The sequence below is a fragment of the Arachis hypogaea genome, chromosome 2, assembly GCF_003086295.3.
Source record: "Arachis hypogaea cultivar Tifrunner chromosome 2, arahy.Tifrunner.gnm2.J5K5, whole genome shotgun sequence".
Lineage (NCBI taxonomy): Eukaryota > Viridiplantae > Streptophyta > Magnoliopsida > Fabales > Fabaceae > Arachis > Arachis hypogaea.
Window position 1 is genome coordinate 66,987,899 of NC_092037.1, and position 23,241 is coordinate 67,011,139.

Here is a 23,241-nt window from a genome sequence, read left to right on the forward strand (position 1 = left end):
AATAACCGAAGAACTAATTAATAAAATCAAATGTGTACTGCATGCTCTCTAATCTCACATGCACGACTACGAATAATAATGAACATGTACAATAATGTCTTAGTCATATTGCCACAATTTATCCAAATAATATCTTATAATTATGAAAGGAATCAACCCCAAATTGGTAAAATTTAATCTTTTCTAGTTCAACATAATAATGGAGCTGCGTCAAGTGGGGGCATATGCAGTCGCTTTACAAATTCTGCTTTACCCATGTGTGGTGGTTGAAAATTTTCAAATACCCATAATATTTCTTCTTCTTTTTTAAATTTTGAAAAAAATAAATAGAAATTAAAAGTTGGAGACGGATGCAGTGATATGCACAATTGAGTTGCTGCTCTTTCATCATAATATGTGCTAAGGTGGTTTGTACTTTGTGTTGAAATTTAACAATATACTATAAATTCGTATATCTTTTAAAAGATTAAAGTGCTAAGTAAAAACATATGAATAATTTTATATCAAATACATTAATTATGACAAAACAAAAAAAAAATATTACAAATGGCACTACAATAAAAGTAAGTATTTATTTTGTTATTAAATAAAATTAAGTAAGTATCACAAAAAATCCAAGTACAGTATGGACTAGTTGAAGTCTTAATGTGTTAAAAGTTGTAAGATTTTACGGTCTTTATTAAAGTTAAAGCGGTGATCTTTAAAATATTGAGGGTAGGTTTTCTAGCGTTTTCTAGCAACCGGCAAATCCATGCCTCTTTCAGGTGTGGAAGCTAAGTGTGTCGTGTCACACAGTGATTTCCCAATTTAGGTTAACATTATATTCTGAGCTACAGTAAGATAGTTTTGTTTAGTTGGTATAAACACAATTTTGTTCTTATAATTAGTTCTTTATGAGTATAGAAGTCAAACTTGATGTCTCATCATTTTTATTGACAAGGCTGTCATTTATTACTATTATTTGATAATAGAATAAAATTTACAATAAAATTCGACATCCAACTCATTTAATCAATCAAGTCCAATTAAGTTATTCTAATCTAATTCAGTTCGGTGCATTATTATTTCTAATAACCTTTTGACTTAATGCATTACTATATATAACTGTCTTTTTTATGTGAATTTTTTTTTCAAATTTTTTCAACGTTTTCTTCCTTCTTTATATTCTCTTTGTTCTTTGCATTTTTTTATTTACGACCAATGCTCTTTAATCTTACTTAAAGATTTGGATCAAATTTTATTAAAATCAAGTTGTGAAATCAGGTTTGAATAGGTATTTCATTTTCGAAGATAATGAATAATGCAAGTTAACACTGTCAATCAAACCAGGACAAATTTGATTATTGTTTTAAAACGAATCAAGTGGATAAGATTTAGTTCGAACCTTGTTAATATAGTTCGTTAGTAGTTTATGCTGGTGTAGTTATTTTGTCTACGTGTTGAATAATTTCGTTTTTCTTTGTAAAAATCAGTATTCATGGTTTAAGGTTTGAATTTGAATGAAATGTTAGAGTTTTGAATTGTTTTTTCCATGAATCTATTTATGTTACGTTTAATGGTAGTTTCGGTATATTTTAAAACACAATTTGGTGTAACATAAAATTGTTTTCGGTGTTGTACTTATAAGTTTTTGGTATTTTTTGTGTCTATTTATTCTAAAAGTTGAAATTACTTTTAACACACTAGAATAAATTGCTGCTGCTTTTTCTTTTTCTTCTCTTTTTTTTTTATTTTTTTCTTTTATTATCGTTATTATCATCATTGTTGTCTTCTTTTTATATGTATAATATTTTAGATCCAGAATGCACCAAAATTTTTTAATGATAACGACACACAAACAAACTTAGTTTAAAACAAATACAAATTACAAATACACCTTATTTAAGATTTGGATGTCAGTTTAAAACAAATACAAACTACAAATACACCTTATTTAAGATTTGAATGTGTAGTATAACGCTAAAATTTAAAAAAAATTGTATGTATATTAAACTCTCTTTTTATACATCTTTTAAATTTAATTTTATTTATGATGTGCAAACTACAAATTTATTAATTAGTCGCAACCATTTTAATTTCTTGGAGTAGGTAGGGACTACTAGGCAATAAAGCTGTTGATGAAGGAACAAAGAAACCTAGCTATTAGCTATATACTTCATTTGAATTAAGATAGGTTGATATCTCTGTTGATGTAATTACCGTACATTTTTTTAAGATGAAAATTCAGGTATAGTCGGCTTCACATGAAGTTGATAACTAAGAGTCGTTAGATGATTTGATTGATTTGACTAAATTTTTATCTAACGACTCTCAATTATCAACTTAACGTGAAGTCAACTGCACTTAAATTTTCATCTTTTTTTAATGTGTTAAAAAGCAAAATCTAAATTAATATAATATTCATAAATATTTTCAGCATATAATAAGTCTTATGCATTGGTGATGAATATATAAACCATTTTGATTTTAAGGTAGAATAATGTCCGATCCTAATTTCATCTATAGTTGTTGTTAGGGGTGGGCAAAAAAACCGGATCCAAACCATTTTAAAAAAATCCAAACCAAATCATTTAAAAAAACCAGTTTTAAACCAAAAAAAATCCAAACCAAATTATATTTATTTTATAGTTTGGTTTTTGATCCAATCCATTTAAATGGTTTTAAACCGGATCCAAATCCAGATCCATTCAAGTGACAAGTCATTCAGGAGAGGTTATAGGAGCAACAATTGAATCTTGTTTAAATAATTGGAATTTGAATTGGGTCTTTAGTGTGACGGTTGATAATGCCTCCTCTAACGATGTTGCAATTAAATATCTGAAGCAGCGATTGAATTCTTGGAATAGCATTATTTTGAATGGTGAATTTATTCATATGAGGTGTTGTGCACATATTATAAACTTAATTGTAAAAGAGGGGTTGAAAGAGATTGATGAATCAGTCTTGAGGATTCGTAGTGCAGTAAAGTATGTTAGATCTTCTCCATCTAGAGCTAGTAGGTTTCAAAAGTGTGTTGAATTAGAAAAAATCCAATATAAAGGCTTGCCTTGCATGGATGTTGAGACTAGGTGGAACTCTACCTATCAAATGTTAGAGGTAGCTTTGAAGTATCGCAAAGCATTTGAGTTGCTTGCTTTCAAAGATAATACCTATATAGGAGAGATGAATGGAGGAAAAGGGAGAGGTGTTCCTTCTGATTCATATTGGGAGTATGCTGAGTCCATTGTACCATTTTTGCGAGTGTTCAGTGATGCCACTATACATGTTTTTGGTACCTTATATGTTACCAGTGATATGTATATGAAGGAAGTATTTGCAATTGGACGATTTATTCGTCATTCTTGTGATTCTGTTGATTTTAGTACTATGTCAATGGCAGAAAGGATGAGGGTTAAGTATGAGAAGTATTGGGGTAATCCTGATTCGGTGAATATGTTGTTATTGATTGCTATCGTACTTAATCCAATGCAAAAGATTGAGTATGTCAATTATTTCTTGGATTACTTCTTTGGAGAAGAAAAAGGAGGCGAATTGAAGTCAAAGTTGTCCAAGTGCATAAAGTTACTTTATCAGCAATACCAAAGTTCTGAGGAAGCAAGTGAAGCTGATACGCAAGATGTTCAAGCCAACAACATTAATACCGATCTTCATGGCATGGGCTTTTTTTCTGCAAGCAACCGGTCGCAGAACAAATACAAGATCTGAACTTGATAGATATTTACAAGAAGAATGCGAGCCATACTCCCATAAGTTCGATATACTAAACTGGTGGAAGGTCAACTCAACCCGATTTCCAATTCTTGGAAATATGGCTCGTGAGGTATTGGCTATACCTGTTTCTACGGTAGCTTCGGAGTCTGCATTTAGTACTGGAGGAAGAGTCCTCGATCCATACCGCAGTTCCTTAACACCTAGAATGGTAGAAGCCTTAGTCTGCACAGGAGATTGGCTTAAGGAAGATCTTTTCTCTGCTTTAGATGATGATGGTGAAGTTCTTCAACAAGTTGATCAAGGTATAAAATTTGTTTCATATTTCTTCTCATTTTATTTTATTTTTGTTTTTGTTATCCTTCTATTTTAGAATTTAGGTATTAGTTACCAATTAAAAGTTGTTGAATATAGACTTGATAATTAATTTGATTCCCTTGGCAGATATATTTTCCTCTAATGATGGTGCTTGTTCTATGGCGGCATCAATTGATAATCTTGATGATGACTAGGTATGCTTAATATTCTCATTTGGTTTAATACTTTCATTCAAAGATTTGTTTTAAAATGACAAAGGTATATTTTGTTATTTGCAGATATATTTTCCTCAAAGGTTGTGGTTGTTTGATGATTTTGTTGGCAACTTGGCATCTTTTGATACTTTGTGGTTGTTGTTTTAGAGAGATTTTTTGGTGGTATTCTTTTGATGTCTTGAGAATGATTAAATGTTATATAGATTAGCTATTGTCATTAGCTTTATAAAGAACCAAATTCTAGTTGTAATGAACCTATACACTTTAAAATGACTTTAGTATTAATTTTTACTTTTAAAAAAATTATGGTTTGAAAATTAAATTTCTAAAAACTTGTTTTAAAAGTAGATTTTATAAAAAAAACCGGATTTTAGATTTGGATTTAAAAAAAACCGGATTTTAGATTTGGATTTTAAAAAAACCGGATTTAAAACTGGATTTTAGATTTGGATTTTTTTTAAAAAAACTGGATTTTAGATTTGGATTTAAAAAAACCGGTTTTATATGTAAAACTGAATTTAAAACCGGTTTATAAGTAAAAACCGAATTTAAATTCTAAAACTGGTTTAAAACCGATTTTTATTTTTCAAACCGATTTAAAACCGGTTTCTCTCTTCAATTTAGTTATGGTTTGGTTTCATGAACCATAAATCTGGTTCTGAAATGGATCCGGTTTGGATTTAAAAAAATCCAAACCATGCCCACCCCTAGTAGTTGCTGAATTACGATGACAAGTGGAATGAAAATAGGCCCTTACATGGGGTTACAAAGACTTTTGTACAGAAAGTCGGGTTTTATTTTTATTTATAAAATAAAAAAAATATTATTTTTTCAAATACGGTTTTTGAATTTTAATTCTTTAAATACGTGTTTTATTTTAGTATTTGAGCAAGTTTGCTAGACCATGACGAATTCAAGAAAAATTAACAAATTCGCTTTAAACTCGACTAATTTTATAAAAATTATAGAATTGCCTTACTCTCTCTCTCAAACTCTCCTTAAAATTTTTAAATCACACAGTTTTTAATTCATATCATCTTCTTCAAAAGAGTATATAGATTTATAAATCGTATGTAGAAGTATCTAAAAATACACAAACAACAAACATGATTTTAAAAATTTTAAATTATAAATTAAGAAAAACAAGTTATATTTAACAATGATAATCATTATTATCGTCTTCAAAAATAAACAGATATGCCGGAATAAGTCATATTTAACAAAGATTTTTTTAATTATAAACTAAAAAAAATAACTACTTCTCAAGAATAAAATATGACTTATTTATATGTATTCTTGTATACTTTTATGTATTTTTGTGTACCAAAAATAAAATATATAAAAATACATAAAAGTGCACAAAAATAAATCATATTTTTATTTTAAAAAATAATTATTTTTTTAATTTATAATTAAAAAAATTCTTGTTCCTAAAAACACATATAATTGCTCCTAAAAACTCTTAAATATGATTAGAGGTGGTTTCGTAATACCACTGGAAATGCCAAGGATAAAGAGAAGAGAAACAAAAGTTTTAAACACTTACTTTTTTTATACATTATTATATTGACATTTATATTATTTACCTGATGTCTTTTTATTCTATGTTTAAAATATATTTACGTTAGCAAAAATAATTACTTTAAATAATCAATACGTGAATAGTTATTAAATAATAAAAAAATAATTTATATTATTAATGCATTAAAATTAAACACTTAAATAAAACGTAAATAGTAGATATAGTAATTTTTGAATAAATATAAAAAATAAAAAAATATTTATTTAAAAAAGAAGATAACACATAATAGTGAGAGTGGTGAAATAAGAAATCTTTAAAGAAGGTGTTGAGAAATGAGAAATGAGGAGGCATTTGTGAGTAAGGATGGCAATACCATCCGAACTCGCGGGTACCAACTTCACCCCTATTCGTTCGAGACGGGTAATTATCCGTTTCACATCGGACGGGTTTTTAGCGGCACAACTAGAAAATAGATTAATACAGACAAATTTACAGACGGATTTAGTCTTTATTACAGACGGATTTTTGGTTACTGACGAAATTACCGACGGATTTTGTCCCTCTGTAAAAGCCCCGTCGGAAATTATTTAACGACGGATTTTTTCCGTCTGAAAATTACAGATGGATTTTTAGCAGTTACCGACGGATTTTCCCTCTGTAAATTTTCTATCCATTTCCCAAAGACGACGAACTTTCCGACGGATTTTTCGTCTGTAATTACAGACGGATTTTTCGACAGATTTTCCGTCTGTAATTACAGACGGATTTTTCGACAGATTTTCTGTCTGTAATTATAGACAGATTTTCCGACGGATTTTTTGACGGATTTTTCGTCTGTAATTACAGACAAATTTTCCGACAGATTTTTTGTCTGTAATTTAAACTTTGAAAAATCATCCCGTTCTGATTACAGACAGAAAATCCATTTGTAAATCCGTTAGTAAGATAAAATAGAATTTTTTTTAGATTTTTCCATTGCAAAATGAATACTTTAGATTTATTTTCTAAATTTACTCCATCAAACACTATAAATTGAAAAAAGAAAGCCAAATATCACATAAATAAACATAATATTCATTACATGATACCTATAAAATTGGATGTTATTTTTCAACATCATTGGCCAATATCTCATTGTCTTAATAAAAAAATTCCCAAAAAAAATAAGATGACCATCCCAATGTTACATGAATGTCACAAATTACACTTAGCACTTAAAGATAGAATAATCTAAAATATTAATAGATAACTAAGTTGCATTAGCAGCATCAAGCTCCACATTGAAAGTTAATCTTGACATCTCCTGACTGAAATAGAATTAAATCCGAATTGGAATTGGAGTAAATCAATCTATGCCAAAGAATCAAAACATAGAAAAATAGAGAGAACAACAAAAGCAAACAGAGATCAGAACAAAAATAAAATAATTAAAGGGTTCTTCACAGAGTGCGGAATGAAAAAGAACATTTAAAAGAACTCAAATGGGCTAAGCAAATTCAAACCAGCAGGAAGCCTAGGCACAACAACAACAGGATGATTCTGCACACACGCCAAAAAACCCTCAGACGGTTTAGCAAATACAACTCATCGTAAGATTCAACAACACTAGGGAAATTATAGTTAAGAGAAGGATCAAGTTAAGAGAAGCTCAGGGCATTTTTAAGCGAAATGCAAAATGGCTCCACTGAAAAATATAATATGATCAGGATTCTTGTCATAAGAGTTCATTGGATTCACATACCTGTAAACTACTTGTGCCGCAGCCTACAACTGTGATAGTCCCACCGGTAACAGCTGCACCTGCGAGGAAGTAGCTGGCACTAGAAGCATCGCCTTCAACAAAAGCATTCCCAGGAGACCTGGTAGGAAACTTCCAATTATAGTCACAATAATTTAATTCTGAAATCTTTACAACTCAATAATAGAAACTTACTTGTACTTTTGACCTCTGTGGACCAAGAACCTATCTCAGAGGGCCAAAGGAGCTGCCATGAGCAATGCAGTCAAGTATTGACTGCTAATTGATCCAGCCAACTTCACCTGCAAATAAGATGAATAAAAGCATTTGAAAATGATCAAATAAACACCGGTTACAATATTTTTCTCCAGAGAAGTTATAATTAAAATACCATATCTATGTAAAGTTATCGAGAGTTTGTAAGTAACTTTAGAAAATTAAGCAATCCCATTTCGAAGGCAGTCCATGACTCAGTTCTCAATTTGACCGAAAAATTATAAAAGTGATGGATAAAGTTTGATAAGAAAAATCCTCATCCAACATTCCTCTCACTATTTAATTCAAGAACCAATCAGTGGCTTGTAATTGTCATTCTAAAATAGAAGAAAGATCATTCAGTATGTTTTATCCAATGCATGTTTTATCCAATACCAGTATCCAATGCAAACATTAAGGACATAATAAAATGACACTGAATCCCACACCTTTGCTTTCGGAGCGAGACGAGCCATGAGAGCTGCAGCAGCATTACCAGCATTGTTCTCCTCTATGAAACTGATGGTTGAATTGATGACAAGCAAAGTGATAATACCAACAAAGTCTTGCCAATCAGGAGGCTTACCCTGTACAATAATAATAAGAGCAAGTACAAAATAATCAAACTCAGATTGAGTTCACCTAAACTTAGCAAAAAGTTAAGTTAATTCAAGAGTTTGATACACCTCCATTGCTAATAACAAGTTTTAGAAGCTAGTAAGCACACTTACCCCTCCATTAGCAAGAGTAATTGCCATTATAGCAGCAGCCTCCATAACCCAAGAAAGGGGATTCCACATAAATCCCAAGAACTTCAAAAACTTGCTCTCCTGAAAAACACAACCCAGAACAAGATAATTTACCAAAACGAAAAAGGAGAAAGAAAAATTCATGTAGGGGTCAATGAAATGAGAGAAAGGTTATATCCAAATGCAAAGTCAATTTTACACATACATGAAAAATATGGAACTGTTGTCAAGAAACTTATCCTTTTATATCCTTTTATGTCCAAATGCAAAGTCAAGAACCGCCATCCCATGAGATTTCTCTGTATTTCCCTCATCAAGAATCAAACCGTGATAATAATATGCTGCAGCCTGGTAAACCATTTCAACAAGGTAATTACTTATGTTAACTTGATAGAGATTTCTAATCATTACTATACAGCAACTCATGATTTATAAATAAACAAATATCAAGATGCAAAGAATCTCGTACTTTTGCTTCTACATATTTCCATTTCACAAAGAGAATATGCTTTTCGCCCCAATCATTTGCCAATGGAAGGTTCATAATATTATCTTGAGCCTGAAAACAAAGAGTGAAATATAAAAATACCCAAAGCTTAGCGAACCGATGCATGTTAACAAACTAATGCAAACAAAAGCATAATCAACAGGGTACAGACTCAGTAAAGGACAAATTCTTCATTATCATACCTGCTGCCAACATTTCACCATTTCGCATGCAAGTCTACGCTTCACAGCTAGAGTGGCCTTGGTACTATCAATTGCCATTCCAAGTTGGATATCCACTCCCTAAACAAGGGAAGAAATAAACAATTATACCAAAGCAGAGGGATTTTCAGTTGAATGTTTCAAAGCTAAGAGTGGATCATGAATACACCATAGCAGAGATAAGACACCTCATTTAGTAGGTTGGTGGACGAAATTGTGATACAAGAATTTCAGGCACTGTTAGAGAAGCTCACAACTCCGTTCAACTAACCAGCAAGTGTACTGGGTCGTCCAAGTAATAAACCTTACGTGAGTAAGGGTCGATCCCACAGAGATTGTTGGTATGAAGCAAGCTATGGTCACCTTGTAAATCTCAGTTAGGCAGATTAAATTGATTTATGATTTCGGAAATAGAAATAAGAAAATAAATAATAAAAGGGATAGAATACTTATGCAGATTCATTGGTGGGAATTTCAGATAAGCGAATGGAGATACTGTATGGCTCAAGGATGCCTGCTCTCCCACTGCTTCAACTCAATCCTCCTTACTCCTTTCCATGGCAAGCTGTATGTAGGGCATCACCGTTGTCAATGGCTACATCCCATCCTCTCAGTGAAAACGTTCCTATGCTCTGTCACAGCACGGCTAATCATCTGTCGGTTCTCAATCAGGTTGGAATAGAATCCCTTGATTCTTTTGCGCTTGTCATCACGCCCAGCCTTCAGGAGTTTGAAGCTCGTCACAGTCATTCAATCCCAGGATCCTACTCGGAATACCACAGACAAGGTTTAGACTTTCCGGATCCTCATGAATGCCGCCATCTATCTAACTTATACCACGAAGATTCTGTTGGGGAATCAAAGAGATACACATTCAAGCTCTTGTTGCATGTAGAACGGAAGTGGTTGTCAATCACGTACGTTCATAAGTGAGAATGATAATGAGGGTTACTTATCATCACATTCATCATGTTCTTGGGTACGAATGAATATCTTGGAATAAGAATAAGAGAGAATTGAATAAAAGACAATAGAATTTTATTAATACTTGAGGTACAGCAGAGCTCCACACCCTTAATCTATGGTGTGCAGAAACTCCACCGTTGAAAATACATAAGTAAGAGGTCCAGGCATGGCCGAATGGCCAGCCCCCATGTGGTCACAAGACCGAATGATCAAAGACATCTAATACAATAGATAAATGTTCTATTTATAATAAACTAGCTCCTAGGGTTTACATGAGTAAGTAATTGATGCATAAATCCACTTCCGGGGCCCACTTGGTGTATGTTTGGGCTGAGCTTGATTAATCCACGAGCTGAGGCTTCTCTTGGAGTTGAACTCCGAGTTATGACGTGTTTTGGGCGTTCAACTCCGGATCATGACGTTTTTCTGGCGTTTAACTCCAGACAGCAGCTTGTACTTGGCGTTCAACGCCAAGTTACATCGTCATTCTTCGAATAAAGTATGGACTATTATATATTGCTGGAAAGCTCTGGATGTCTACTTTCCAACGCCGTTGAGAGCGCGCTAATTGAAGTTCTGTAGCTCCAGAAAATCCATTTCGAGTGCATGGAGGTCAGATTCCAACAGCATCAGCAGTCCTTTTGTCAGCCTTCTTCAGAGTTTTGCTCAAGTCCCTCAATTTCAGCCAGAATTTACCTGAAATCACAGAAAAACACACAAACTCATAGTAAAGTCCAGAAATGTGAATTTAACATAAAAACTAGTGAAAACATCCCTAAAAGTAGCTTAAACTTACTAAAAACTACCTAAAAACAATGCCAAAAAGCGTATAAATTATCCGCTCATCACAACACCAAACTTAAATTGTTGCTTGTCCCCAAGCAACTGAAAATCAAATAGGATAAAAGAAGAGAATATACTATAAATTCCAGAATATCAATGAATGTTAATTATAATTAGATGAGCGGGACTTGTAGCTTTTTGCTTCTGAACAGTTTTGGCATCTCACTTTTTCCTTTGAAGTTCAGAGTGATTGGCATCTCTGGGAACTTAGAATTTTGGATAGTGTTATTGACTTTCCTAGTTAAGCATGTTGATTCTTGAACACAGCTACTTATGAGTCTTGGCCGTGGCCCTAAGCACTTTGTTTTCCAGTATTACCACCGGATACATAAATGCCACAGACACATGACTGGGTGAACCTTTTCAGATTGTGACTCAGCTTTGCTAGAGTCCCCAGTTAGTGGTGTCCAGAGCTCTTAAGCACACTCTTTTTTGCTTTGGATCACGACTTTAACCACTCAGTCTCAAGCTTTTCACTTGGACCTTCATGACACAAGCACATGGTTAGGGACAGCTTTGATTTAGCCGCTTAGGCCTGGATTTAATTTCCTTGGGCCCTCCTATCCATTGATGCTCAAAGCCTTGGATCCTTTTTACCCTTGCCTTTTGGTTTTAAGGGCTATTGGCTTTTTCTACTGCTCCTTCTTTTTCTTTCTCAATTTTTCGCCATTTTTTTTTCACAAGCTTTTGCTTTTTCACTGCTTTTTCTTGCTTCAAGAATCAATTTCATGATTTTTTTCAGATCATCAATAACATTTCTCTTTGTTCATCATTCTTTCAAGAACCAACAATTTTAACACTCATAAACAACAATATCAAAAGATATGCACTGTTCAAGCATTCATTCAGAAAACAAAAATTATTGCCACCACATCAATATAATTAAATTAAATTCACTAATAATTTCGAAAATTATGTACTTCTTGTTCTTTTGAATTAAAACATTTTTCTTTTAAGAGAGGTGAAGGACTAATGGATTTTATTCATAGCTTTAAGGCATGGTTACACACTAATGATCATGAAGTAGAGACACAAAAACATAGATAAACATAATACTTAAAAACCGAAAACAGAAAGAAAATAAAGAACAAGGAATGAATCCACCTCTAGTGGCGTCTTCTTCTTGAAGGACCAATGATGTTCTTCAACTCTTCTATGTCCCTTCCTTGCCTTTGTTGCTCCTCCCTCATTGCTCTTTGATCTTCTCTTATTTCTTGGAGAGTGAGGGCGTGTTCATGGTGCTCCACCCTTAATTGTTCAACATTATGACTCAAGTCTTCCAAAGAGGTACTAAGTTGCTCCCAATAGTTGTTGGGAGGAAAGTGCATTCCTTGAGGCATTTGTTGATGATGAACTTCCTCATGTTCTTCTTGAGGGCCGTGAGGAACTTCCCTTGTTTGCTCCATCCTTTTCTTGGTGATGGGCTTGTCTTCTTCAATGGAGACATCTCCATCTATGATAACTCCGGCTGAATAACATAGATGGCATATGAGATGGGGGAAGGCTAGCCGTGCCATGTATGAAGGCTTGTCAGCTATTTTGTAGAGTTCATTGGATATGACTTCATGAACTTCCACTTCCTCTCCAATCATGATGCTATGAATCATGATGGCCCGATCCACAGTAACTTCAGATCGGTTGCTTGTAGGGATGATGGATCTTTGGATGAACTCCAACCATCCTCTAGCTACAGGCTTGAGGTCCAGTCTTCTTAGTTGGACTGGTTTGCCTTTGGAGTCTACTCTCCATTGGGCGCCTTCCACACAAATGTCCGCAAGGACTTGGTCCAACCTTTGATTAAAGTTGACCCTTCTTGTGTAGGGGCGTTCATCACCTTGCATCATGGGTAGATGAAACGCCAACCTCACATTTTCCGGACTGAAATCTAAGTATTTCCCCCGAACCATTGTGATATAGTTCTTTTGATTCGGGTTCATACTTTGATCATGGTTCCTAGTGATCCATGCATTAGCATAGAACTCTTGAACCATCAATATTCCGACTTGTTGCATGGGGTTGGTTATGACTTCCCACCCTCTTCTTTGGATCTCATGTCGGATTTCCGGATACTCATTCTTTTTGAGCTTGAAAGGGACCTCGGGGATCACCTTCTTCTTTGCCACAACATCATAGAAGTGGTCTTGGTGGCTCTTGGAGATGAATCTCTCTTTCTCCCATGACTCGGAAGTGGAAGCTTTTGCCTTCCCTTTTCATTTTCTTGAGGAAACTCCGGTCTTGGGTGCCATTGATGGTGAATGAAAAATAAAAAGCTTAGGCTTTTTACCACACCAAACTTAAAATTTGCTCGTCCTCGAGCAAGAAAGAAAAGAAGAGTAGAAGAAGAAGAAGAAGAGAATTCTGGGGGAGAAGTAGAGAAGGGGTTCGGCTATATGAGAGAAGAAGAGGTTGTGTTGTGTGAAAATGAAGAAGAAAGGAGAGGTATTTATAGGGAGGGGGGAGGGTTAGGTTTCGGCCATTTTGGGTGGGAAAGGGTGGGAAATTGAATTTGAATGTAATGGAGGTAGGTGGGATTTATGGGGAAAAGAAGGTTGATGTGAATGGTGCATGGGGTAATTGGGAAGAGGAATTGAGGTGATTGGTGAAGGTTTTTGGGAAGTGTGACATTGAAAATGAGATTTGGATTAGGAGAGTGTGATTAGGATTAAAAGAAAAGGTAGGTGGGGATCCTGTGGGGTCCACAGATCCTGAGGTGGGGATCCTGTGGGGTCCACAGATCCTGAGGTGAAAAGAAATACCATTCCTTCACCCTATAGGCGTGTAAATTGCCTTCATGCACCATTCTGGCGTTCAAACGCCCATTGGTGCATGTTCTGGGCGTTAAACGCCCATGTGATGCTTGTTTCTGGCGTTGAACGCCAGTTTCAAGCTTGTTTCTGGCGTTCAGCGCCAGATTGTCCTCTGTGTGCGCATCCTGGCGTTAAACGCCAGGATGTAGCTTGTTTTGGGTGTTCAGCGCCAGAAAGATGCTCTGTTCTGGCGTTGAACGCCAGCCAGATGCATCTTCTGGGCGTTGAACGCCAGCCCGTGCGTCTTCCAGGGTGAAAAAAATTTTTTCTTCTGTTTTTGACTCTGTTTTTAATTTTTTTGATTTTTTTCGTGACTCCTCATGATCATGTACCTAATTCAACACAAAAATAACACCAAAACAAAATAAAATAAAATTAGATAAATAAAATTGGGTTGCCTCCCAACAAGCGCTTCTTTAATGTCAATAGCTTGACAGTGGCTCTCATGGAGCCACAAGATGATCAGGTCAATTTAGTGTGTTGTCTCCACACCAAACTTAGAGTTTGGATATGGGATTTGAACACCAAACTTAGAGTTTGGTTGTGGCCTCACAACACCAAACTTAGAGTTTGACTGTGTGGGCTCTTCTTGACCTTGAACTGAGAGAAGCTCTTCATGCTTACTTTCTTTTGTCACAAAGGGATGGCCATGTGCTTGAAACACAAGGTATTCCCCATTCAATTGAAGGACTAACTCTCCTCTGTTGACATCTATCACAGCTTCTGCTGTGGCTAGGAAAGGTCTTCCTAGGATGATGCATTCATCATCTTCCTTCCTAGTATCTAGGATTATGAAATCAGCAGGGATGTAAAGGCCTTCAACCTTCACTAGCACGTCCTCTACCATTCCATAAGCTTGCCTCATTGACTTGTCTGCCAATTGTAATGAGAACAAGGCAGGTTGTACCTCAATGATCCCTAGCTTCTCCATTACAGAGAGTGGCATCAGTTTTATCCCTGACCCAAGATCACATAGAGCTTTTTCAAAGCTCATGGTGCCAATGGTGTAAGGTATTAAGAACTTGCCAGGATCTTGTTTCTTTTGAGGTAGAGTTTCCTGAGTCCAAGTATCTAAATCACTAATGAGCAAGGGAGGTTCACTTTCCCAAGTCTTATTACCAAATAGCTTGGCATTCAGCTTCATGATAGCTCCTAGATATTGAGCAACTTGCTCTCCAGTCATATCTTCATCCTCTTCAGATGATGAATAATAGTCAGAGCTCATGAATGGCAGAAGGAGATTTAATGGAATCTCTATGGTCTCTGTATGAGCCTCAGATTCCTCAGGATCCTTAATAGGAAACTCCTTCTTGCTTGAGGGACGTCCCAGGAGGTCTTCCTCACTAGGATTTTCGTCCTCCTCCTCCTTAGTGCATTCGGCCACTTTGATCAAATCAATGGCCTTGCACTCTCCTTTTGGATTCTCTTCTGTATTACTTGGGAGAATACTGGGAGGAGTTTCAATAACTCTCTTACTCAGCTGGCCCACTTGTGCCTCCAAATTTCTAATGGAGGATCTGGTCTCATTCATGAAACTAAAAGTGGCCTTTGACAGATCAGAGACTATATTAGCTAAATTAGAATTATTTTGTTCAGAGTTCTCTGTCTGTTGCTGAGAAGATGATGGATATGGCTTACTATTATTCAGCCTATTGCGTCCACCATTGTTAAAGCCTTGTTGAGGCTTTTGTTGATCCTTCCAGGAGAAAATTGGATGATTTCTCCATGATGGGTTATAGGTATTTCCATATGGTTCACCCAGATAATTAACCTCTGCCATGGCAGGGTTCTCAGGATCATAAGCTTCTTCAGAAGCTGTCTCTCTAGTACTGTTGGATGCATGTTGCAATCCATTCAGATTTTGAGAGATTATGTTGACCTGTTGAGTCAACATTTTGTTCTGAGCCAATATGGCATTCAGAGCATCAATTTCAAGAACTCATTTCTTCTGAGGTACCCCATTATTCACGGAATTCCTCTCAGAGGTATACATGAACTGGTTGTTTGCAACCATGTCAATGAGTTCTTGAGCCTCTTCAGGCGTTTTCTTCAGGTGAATAGATCCACCTGCAGAATGGTCCAATGACATTTTCGAAAATTCAGAGAGACCATAATAGAATATATCTAATAAGGTCCATTCTGAAAACATGTCAGATGGACATCTTTTGGTCAGCTGCTTGTATCTTTCCCAAGCTTCATAGAGGGATTCACCATCTTTTTGTTTGAAGGTTTGAACATCCACTCTCAGCTTGCTCAGCTTTTGAGGAGGAAAGAATTTATCCAAGAAGGCAGTGACCAGCTTATCCCAGGAGTCCAGGCTATCCTTAGGTTGTGAATCCAACCATATTCTAGCTCTGTCTCTTACAGCAAAAGGGAAAAGCATGAGTCTGTAGACTTCAGGATTAACTCCATTCGTCTTTACAGTATCACAGACCTGCAAGAACTCAGTTAAGAACTGATAAGGATCTTCAGATGGAAGTCCATAAAACTTGCAGTTTTGTTGCATTAAAGCAACTAGTTGAGGCTTAAGCTCAAAGTTATTGGCTCCAATGGCAGGAATGGAGATGCTTCTTCCATCAAACTTGGATGTTGGCTTTGTGAAGTCACCAAGCATTCTCCTTGCATTATTATCATTATTATTTGCGGCTGCCATGTCCTTCTCCTGTTCGAAAATTTCTGAAAGGTTGTTTCTGGATTGTTGTAATTTAGCTTCTCTTAATTTTCTCTTCAGAGTCCTTTCAGGTTCTGGATCAGCTTCAACAAGAGTGCCTTTATCCTTGTTCCTGCTCATAAGAAAGAGAAGAAAACAAGAAAAGAAAGAGGAATCCTCTATGTCACAGTATAGAGATTCCCTTATGTTAGTAGAAGAAGAAAGAGGTAGAAGAATGAAGAAGGAGATTCGGATTTGTGGATGAAGAGAGGTGAAGAGAAGTGTTAGTAATTAATTAATTAAATAGAAGAAGAAAAGAGAAGAGAATTTTCGAAAATAATTTTTGAAAAAGAGGTTAGTAATTTTCGAAAATCAAAGACAAAATATAATTAAAATTAAAATTTAAAACAAAAAGAATTTTTGAAAAAGAGAGGGAGAATTTTCGAAATTTAGAGAGGGGTAGGTAGTTAGTTGGTTTTGAAAAAGATAAGAAACAAACAAAAAGTTAGTTAGTTGATTTGAAAAAGATTTGAAATCAAATTTTGAAAAAGATAAGAAGATAAGAAGTTAGATAAGATATTTTGAAATCAAATTTTGAAAAAGATAAAGTTTTTGAAAAAGATAAGATAAAAAGATAAAAAGATTTTTAAGAAAAAGATATTTTGAAAAAGATTTAATTTTTAAAAATTACTTAACTAACAAGAAACTACAAGATAAGATTCTATAACTTAAAGATTGAACCTTTCTTAACAAGAAAGTAACAAACTTCAAATTTTTGAACCAATCACATTACTTGTTAGTTAATTTTCGAAAATTAGATATAAAAGATAAGAAAAAGATTTTGAAAATATTTTGAAAAAGATTTTTGAAATTTTCGAAAATTATAAAAAATGAAAAAGATATGATTTTTGAAAAAGATTTTGAAAAGATAAGATTTTTAAAATTGAAATTTTGACTTGACTTGTAAGAAACAACTAATTTTAAAAAATTTTTGACCAAGTCAACCCAAAATTTCGAAAATTTGGAGGAAAATAAGGAAAAGATATTTTTTTGATTTTTTGAATATTTTAATTATGAGAAAGAAAAACAACAAAAATACTCAATGCATGAAATTTTTAGATCAAAACAATGAATGCATGCAAGAATGCTATGAATGTCAAGATGAACACCAAGAACACTTTGAAGATCATGATGAACATCAAGAACATTATTTTGAAAAATTTTTGATGCAAAGAAAACATGCAAGACACCAAACTTAGAAATCTTTAATGCATGGAAAATATGAATGTAAAAGTGCACAAGAAAAACAAGGAAAGACACAAAATAAGAAAACATCAAGATCAAACAAGAGGACTTATCAAGAACAACTTGAAGATCATGAAGAACACTATGAATGAATGAGATTTTCGAAAAATGCAAGAAAAATTTTTAAAAGCATGCAATTGACACCAAACTTAAAAATTAACACAAGACTCAAACAAGAACACAAAATATTTTTTTTTATGATTTTCTAATTTTTTTGTATTTTTATTACTTTTTGTTTTCGAAAACATTTTTGGAAAAACGAAAAAGAAAAAAAATTTTTGAAAAAGTTTTTGAAAAGAAAATTACCTAATCTGAGCAACAAGATGAACCGTCAGTTGTCCATACTCGAACAATCCCCGGCAACGGCGCCAAAAACTTGGTGGACGAAATTGTGATACAAGAATTTCAGGCACTGTTAGAGAAGCTCACAACTCCGTTCAACTAACCAGCAAGTGTACTGGGTCGTCCAAGTAATAAACCTTACGTGAGTAAGGGTCGATCCCACAGAGATTGTTGGTATGAAGCAAGCTATGGTCACCTTGTAAATCTCAGTTAGGCAGATTAAATTGATTTATGATTTCGGAAATAGAAATAAGAAAATAAATAATAAAAGGGATAGAATACTTATGCAGATTCATTGGTGGGAATTTCAGATAAGCGAATGGAGATACTGTATGGCTCAAGGATGCCTGCTCTCCCACTGCTTCAACTCAATCCTCCTTACTCCTTTCCATGGCAAGCTGTATGTAGGGCATCACCGTTGTCAATGGCTACATCCCATCCTCTCAGTGAAAACGTTCCTATGCTCTGTCACAGCACGGCTAATCATCTGTCGGTTCTCAATCAGGTTGGAATAGAATCCCTTGATTCTTTTGCGCTTGTCATCACGCCCAGCCTTCAGGAGTTTGAAGCTCGTCACAGTCATTCAATCCCAGGATCCTACTCGGAATACCACAGACAAGGTTTAGACTTTCCGGATCCTCATGAATGCCGCCATCTATCTAACTTATACCACGAAGATTCTGTTGGGGAATCTAAGAGATACACATTCAAGCTCTTGTTGCATGTAGAACGGAAGTGGTTGTCAATCACGTACGTTCATAAGTGAGAATGATAATGAGGGTTACTTATCATCACATTCATCATGTTCTTGGGTACGAATGAATATCTTGGAATAAGAATAAGAGAGAATTGAATAAAAGACAATAGAATTTTATTAATACTTGAGGTATAGCAGAGCTCCACACCCTTAATCTATGGTGTGCAGAAACTCCACCATTGAAAATACATAAGTAAGAGGTCCAGGCATGGCCGAATGGCCAGCCCCCATGTGGTCACAAGACCGAATGATCAAAGACATCTAATACAATAGATAAATGTTCTATTTATAATAAACTAGCTCCTAGGGTTTACATGAGTAAGTAATTGATGCATAAATCCACTTTCGGGGCCCACTTGGTGTATGTTTGGGCTGAGCTTGATTAATCCACGAGCTGAGGCTTCTCTTGGAGTTGAACTCCGAGTTATGACGTGTTTTGGGCGTTCAACTCCGGATCATGACGTTTTTCTGGCGTTTAACTCCAGACAGCAGCTTGTACTTGGCGTTCAACGCCAAGTTACGTCGTCATTCTTCGAATAAAGTATGGACTATTATATATTGCTGGAAAGCTCTGGATGTATACTTTCCAACGCCGTTGAGAGCGCGCTAATTGAAGTTCTGTAGCTCCAGAAAATCCATTTCGAGTGCAGGGAGGTCAGATTCCAACAGCATCAGCAGTCCTTTTGTCAGCCTTCTTCAGAGTTTTGCTCAAGTCCCTCAATTTCAGCCAGAATTTACCTGAAATCACAGAAAAACACACAAACTCATAGTAAAGTCCAGAAATGTGAATTTAACATAAAAACTAGTGAAAACATCCCTAAAAGTAGCTTAAACTTACTAAAAACTACCTAAAAACAATGCCAAAAAGCGTATAAATTATCCGCTCATCATAGGTCCATACGAAATTATATTGATACCTGGCCTAATTCCTGTAGAGAGAGTGCTCGAAGCGTTCCTTCTGCTAAGTCTACTGGTAAATTCCTCCTATAATCAGAACACATGTAATAAACATCAAATAATATAGAAAACTATATAGGTTATATACAGGGAAAGAAAATGCTTCATTCCAGTTATTGCATAAATGACATATATATGTACTAACCTGAGTTCGGCCGGCAACTGGGGAAGAACATGTTTGACAGCACAATCCAGATATCCAGCAGCCTTTAAGAAGATATCAACAGAAGCTCGTCTGCTTTCTGTTACAAGTAACAACTATTCTACTTTCGCAATCGACACAATATATACTAAAGATCAGTGCAACTGCGAAGACAGAACATTCTTATAAATAAAGTATTACAGTATATACAACAATTATCTCAAGAGCAAAGAGTCTAATTTGAGGTCTAAACCAATCTATTACAATGGATTTTGGCTGTTTCGTACAATGGATTTGTGTTAAAATTCCAAATTACTTACCTTCAGATACCTTAAGCTGATAACCATCAGTGGATAATCTTGGAAGCAATAAAAAATTAGCCTGTGATAGTAATAGCATTGCCATCAAATGTAAAACTTACAACACTTCATACCAACCATTAGACATGGTTGTTTCCTGTGAAAGCATCAATCACGCCACACAACAAAGAATGGAAATGGTGGGAACAAACTGATCAGCACTCTTTAAGTGTAGAAAATAATTTCCAAATCAAATCCAGAAATACAATACACATCAGGAAAGAAGGAAAAAAATGGTTGGAGTTACCTCAGCATCATCCTCTTGATTCACCCAAACAAATTGTACTTTATATTGTAAATGGCTTCCTTCACCATAAAGCAAATATTAGAATATTTATCTTACAAAAAGGCAAAAAAAAAGCACATATTACATAACAAAGAACAAATATAAGACTTACCATCGTTGACTAACCCCAAAAGAACCGGCAAATAATCTTCTAGAGCCTGCAGAAGATCAAGCAGTATCGAACCACCTGCAGATGATCATGCGTTGCCATACCAATGCATCGGTAAATTTAATCTTACTTCTTTTATCATTAAATAAAATAAGTTCATCTTTGTTTAAGAAACTGACCATGTTGAGTAGCACTTTTTCTTTTTGTTCTTGTAATTGTAGGGCCTTCTTGGCCAGCCATTACAACTATACGTGTTCTAAGAGCCGAAAGGCACTCTACTATTTTCTTTGACAAGTGATCTCCAAGTGACTGAGCAAAATCAACAAGTTTAGGAATTCGTAGACTGGGGACATAGACCGAAACTTCTCCAATACTCCTTGGTTTCCTTCTGTTTCCACTGGAGTCCTTTGGAGTCGACACCAGGCACCCGATGTCTGGAGCCTTGCTATACCTTTGAAATGCTTACGTGTATTATATACAATAAATAAACCACCCCTCAAGAATCCTGTGTTTCAATAAGACAGTGAGTTTCGATTGTCTTCGACATCAAGCAGAGCAAACTTAACAAATAGTGCTGGGAATAATGGTCCCACAGTATATTGGTTTGATTCAAAGAGATAAAAATGTTTGATTTGATTCAAAGATTCTTCATTTCCAGGAACAAACTTTCAAGGAAGCTAAGAGATTAACACTAGAAAAACCATCAACTTGACTAATTAAATGCCAAGTTGCCAAAACAACCAAAAAAAGAGGTAGCAGGTTACACTCACGAGCAGCATTACATTCAACTTGTAACTGAACTCTTCTACAATATTTTAAACTTGACAAATATTTTATTTGGAGCCATTAATTTTATACTTTTTTCGACAGCTTTCAGCAGTATTAATGGTTCTCACTACTATATCCACTTCCCAACAAGCTACAAAATAAAAGACTGCAGTATCATAGTTATTGATAGAAACTCTTCAAGAGAATAATGCTCATGCAAAATGGAGATATGTACCAGGTATGGTTTCTAAAAGAAAAGAATGAGGATCAGATATTTGACAAAAGATCAATATATGTCGTGATTTATTTCACCGCAATTCAACCACCAACATCCATTATGCTATATAGATTTCCTCGCATCCAACAGCCCTTTCATATGTACTCAATTATGAACAAAATTATGAACAAAATTATGAACAGCAAACAGACATTTTATGAACAAAATTCACAAAGTACATAGCATTCAATATTATCAGTGCTTATGAACAAGTATGAATAAAAAAATGATTAACGAGGAAAACGAAACAACCGATTTTGTGAGAGAGTAACGAGCAAAAGAAGTGTCAGCTGAAGAAAAATACAAAATACAAACGAATAGAAAAGTTAGGGTTTGTGATCTACCAGCTGCGCGAAGGAAATATGACAAAGAAAGCGCTGATCTGGAACGAAAAGAAGCTTGGAATTCGACGGCGACGGATCTTCTACGGTGGCGGTGGAGGCTGTGTCTGTGTAGGGGCTGCAGTGGCTGCGCCGCTGAGGGGCTGCGAGGCTGTGGGGGTTGCGGAGAGCTGCGAGGGCTGATGCGGGGGCTGCATGGCTGCAGTGGCGGCAGAGACTGCGGTGGCTGTGGGCGGCGGGGTGCAGGGCGAAGAGTTGGAGGGATGAGCCTTCTACAGCATTCGAAAACTAAGTGTGAATGGAGTGTAATAAAACTAGGGTTTTCAATATTTTCGACGGATTTTATTTAAATTACAGACGGATTTTTTGTCTGTAATAATTTAATAAAACGCGCGTTTTGTCTATTTAATACAGACGAAAAATCTGTCTGTAACCATTCTACGGAAAAAAAATTAATTTTTCCGATGGAATTATCGACGGATTCTCTTTTCCGTCTGTAATTTATGCTAATCCATTTTTTTTATTTTCCGACAAAAAATCCCTCTAAAATTTCCTCTGTATTTCCGTGGGAGAAAATCCGTCGGAAATATCCGTCTGTAATAACTAGTTTTCTAGTAGTGCGGGATAAATTCTTGGGAGAGGCAGGGTGGGTCGGGTTTAGGTAATATCCGCCCCACTATATATAATATATATAACTTTAATATATAATATGTATAATATATGTAAAATAATTAGTAAATAATTAATAATATTGTATTATATTTAAATTTTTACTTTAATTTTTGTTATGTATGTGATGATGGTTATATAAATTTTGAAATTTAATTTTATTTATTGAATTTTAATAATTATAGGGGCGAGTAGGGGCGGGATGGATACCCGCACGGACGGGTTAGAATTCAACATTTTACTACTCACGGATAAAAGGGGGACAAATTTTATGCGGGTTATTGTATAACAGAGTAGGGTCGAGTAAAGTAAAAATCCGTCCCTATTTGTTCCGTTGCCACCCCTACTTGTGAGTTGGGATGTGACTGGTTGAAAAGAAACATCCCAAAAATGGAACAAGGTCCACGTGATATTATTGTTGAAGCAGATAGTGTTCGGCCCAAATAGGCA

General features: G+C 35.1%; 2 protein-coding genes across 6 annotated transcripts; both read right to left on the reverse strand.

Annotated features, from left to right (window-relative positions):
- Nucleotides 1-6,797: 6,797 nt before the first annotated feature.
- On the reverse strand, nt 6,798-9,365 carry LOC112746846 (ATPase 11, plasma membrane-type-like). 5 transcript variants are annotated; one of them, XM_072218423.1, is made up of 8 exons: nt 9,196-9,365; nt 8,975-9,064; nt 8,711-8,853; nt 8,488-8,586; nt 8,206-8,343; nt 7,697-7,803; nt 7,505-7,622; nt 6,798-7,070 (listed from the first exon to the last, which is right to left on the reverse strand). In XM_072218423.1, exons 1-3 carry the CDS (start codon nt 9,271-9,273, stop codon nt 8,749-8,751), a joined length of 273 nt encoding a protein of 90 aa, XP_072074524.1. In that variant the 5' UTR covers nt 9,274-9,365; the 3' UTR covers nt 6,798-7,070; nt 7,505-7,622; nt 7,697-7,803; nt 8,206-8,343; nt 8,488-8,586; nt 8,711-8,748. The 5 variants fall into 5 exon arrangements, with proteins under 5 accessions (XP_072074524.1, XP_072074519.1, XP_072074522.1 ...); XM_072218421.1 differs by lacking the exon at nt 6,798-7,070 and adding an exon at nt 7,113-7,302; XM_072218420.1 differs by lacking the exons at nt 6,798-7,070; nt 8,975-9,064; nt 9,196-9,365 and adding an exon at nt 7,118-7,302 and having other exon boundaries at nt 8,711-8,750.
- An 11,034-nt stretch (nt 9,366-20,399) lies between these two features.
- On the reverse strand, nt 20,400-22,319 carry LOC140177077 (uncharacterized). Its single transcript, XM_072209526.1, has 5 exons — nt 22,210-22,319; nt 20,916-21,187; nt 20,740-20,814; nt 20,589-20,647; nt 20,400-20,438 (listed from the first exon to the last, which is right to left on the reverse strand). Exons 1-5 carry the CDS (start codon nt 22,317-22,319, stop codon nt 20,400-20,402), a joined length of 555 nt encoding a protein of 184 aa, XP_072065627.1.
- Nucleotides 22,320-23,241: the final 922 nt, after the last annotated feature.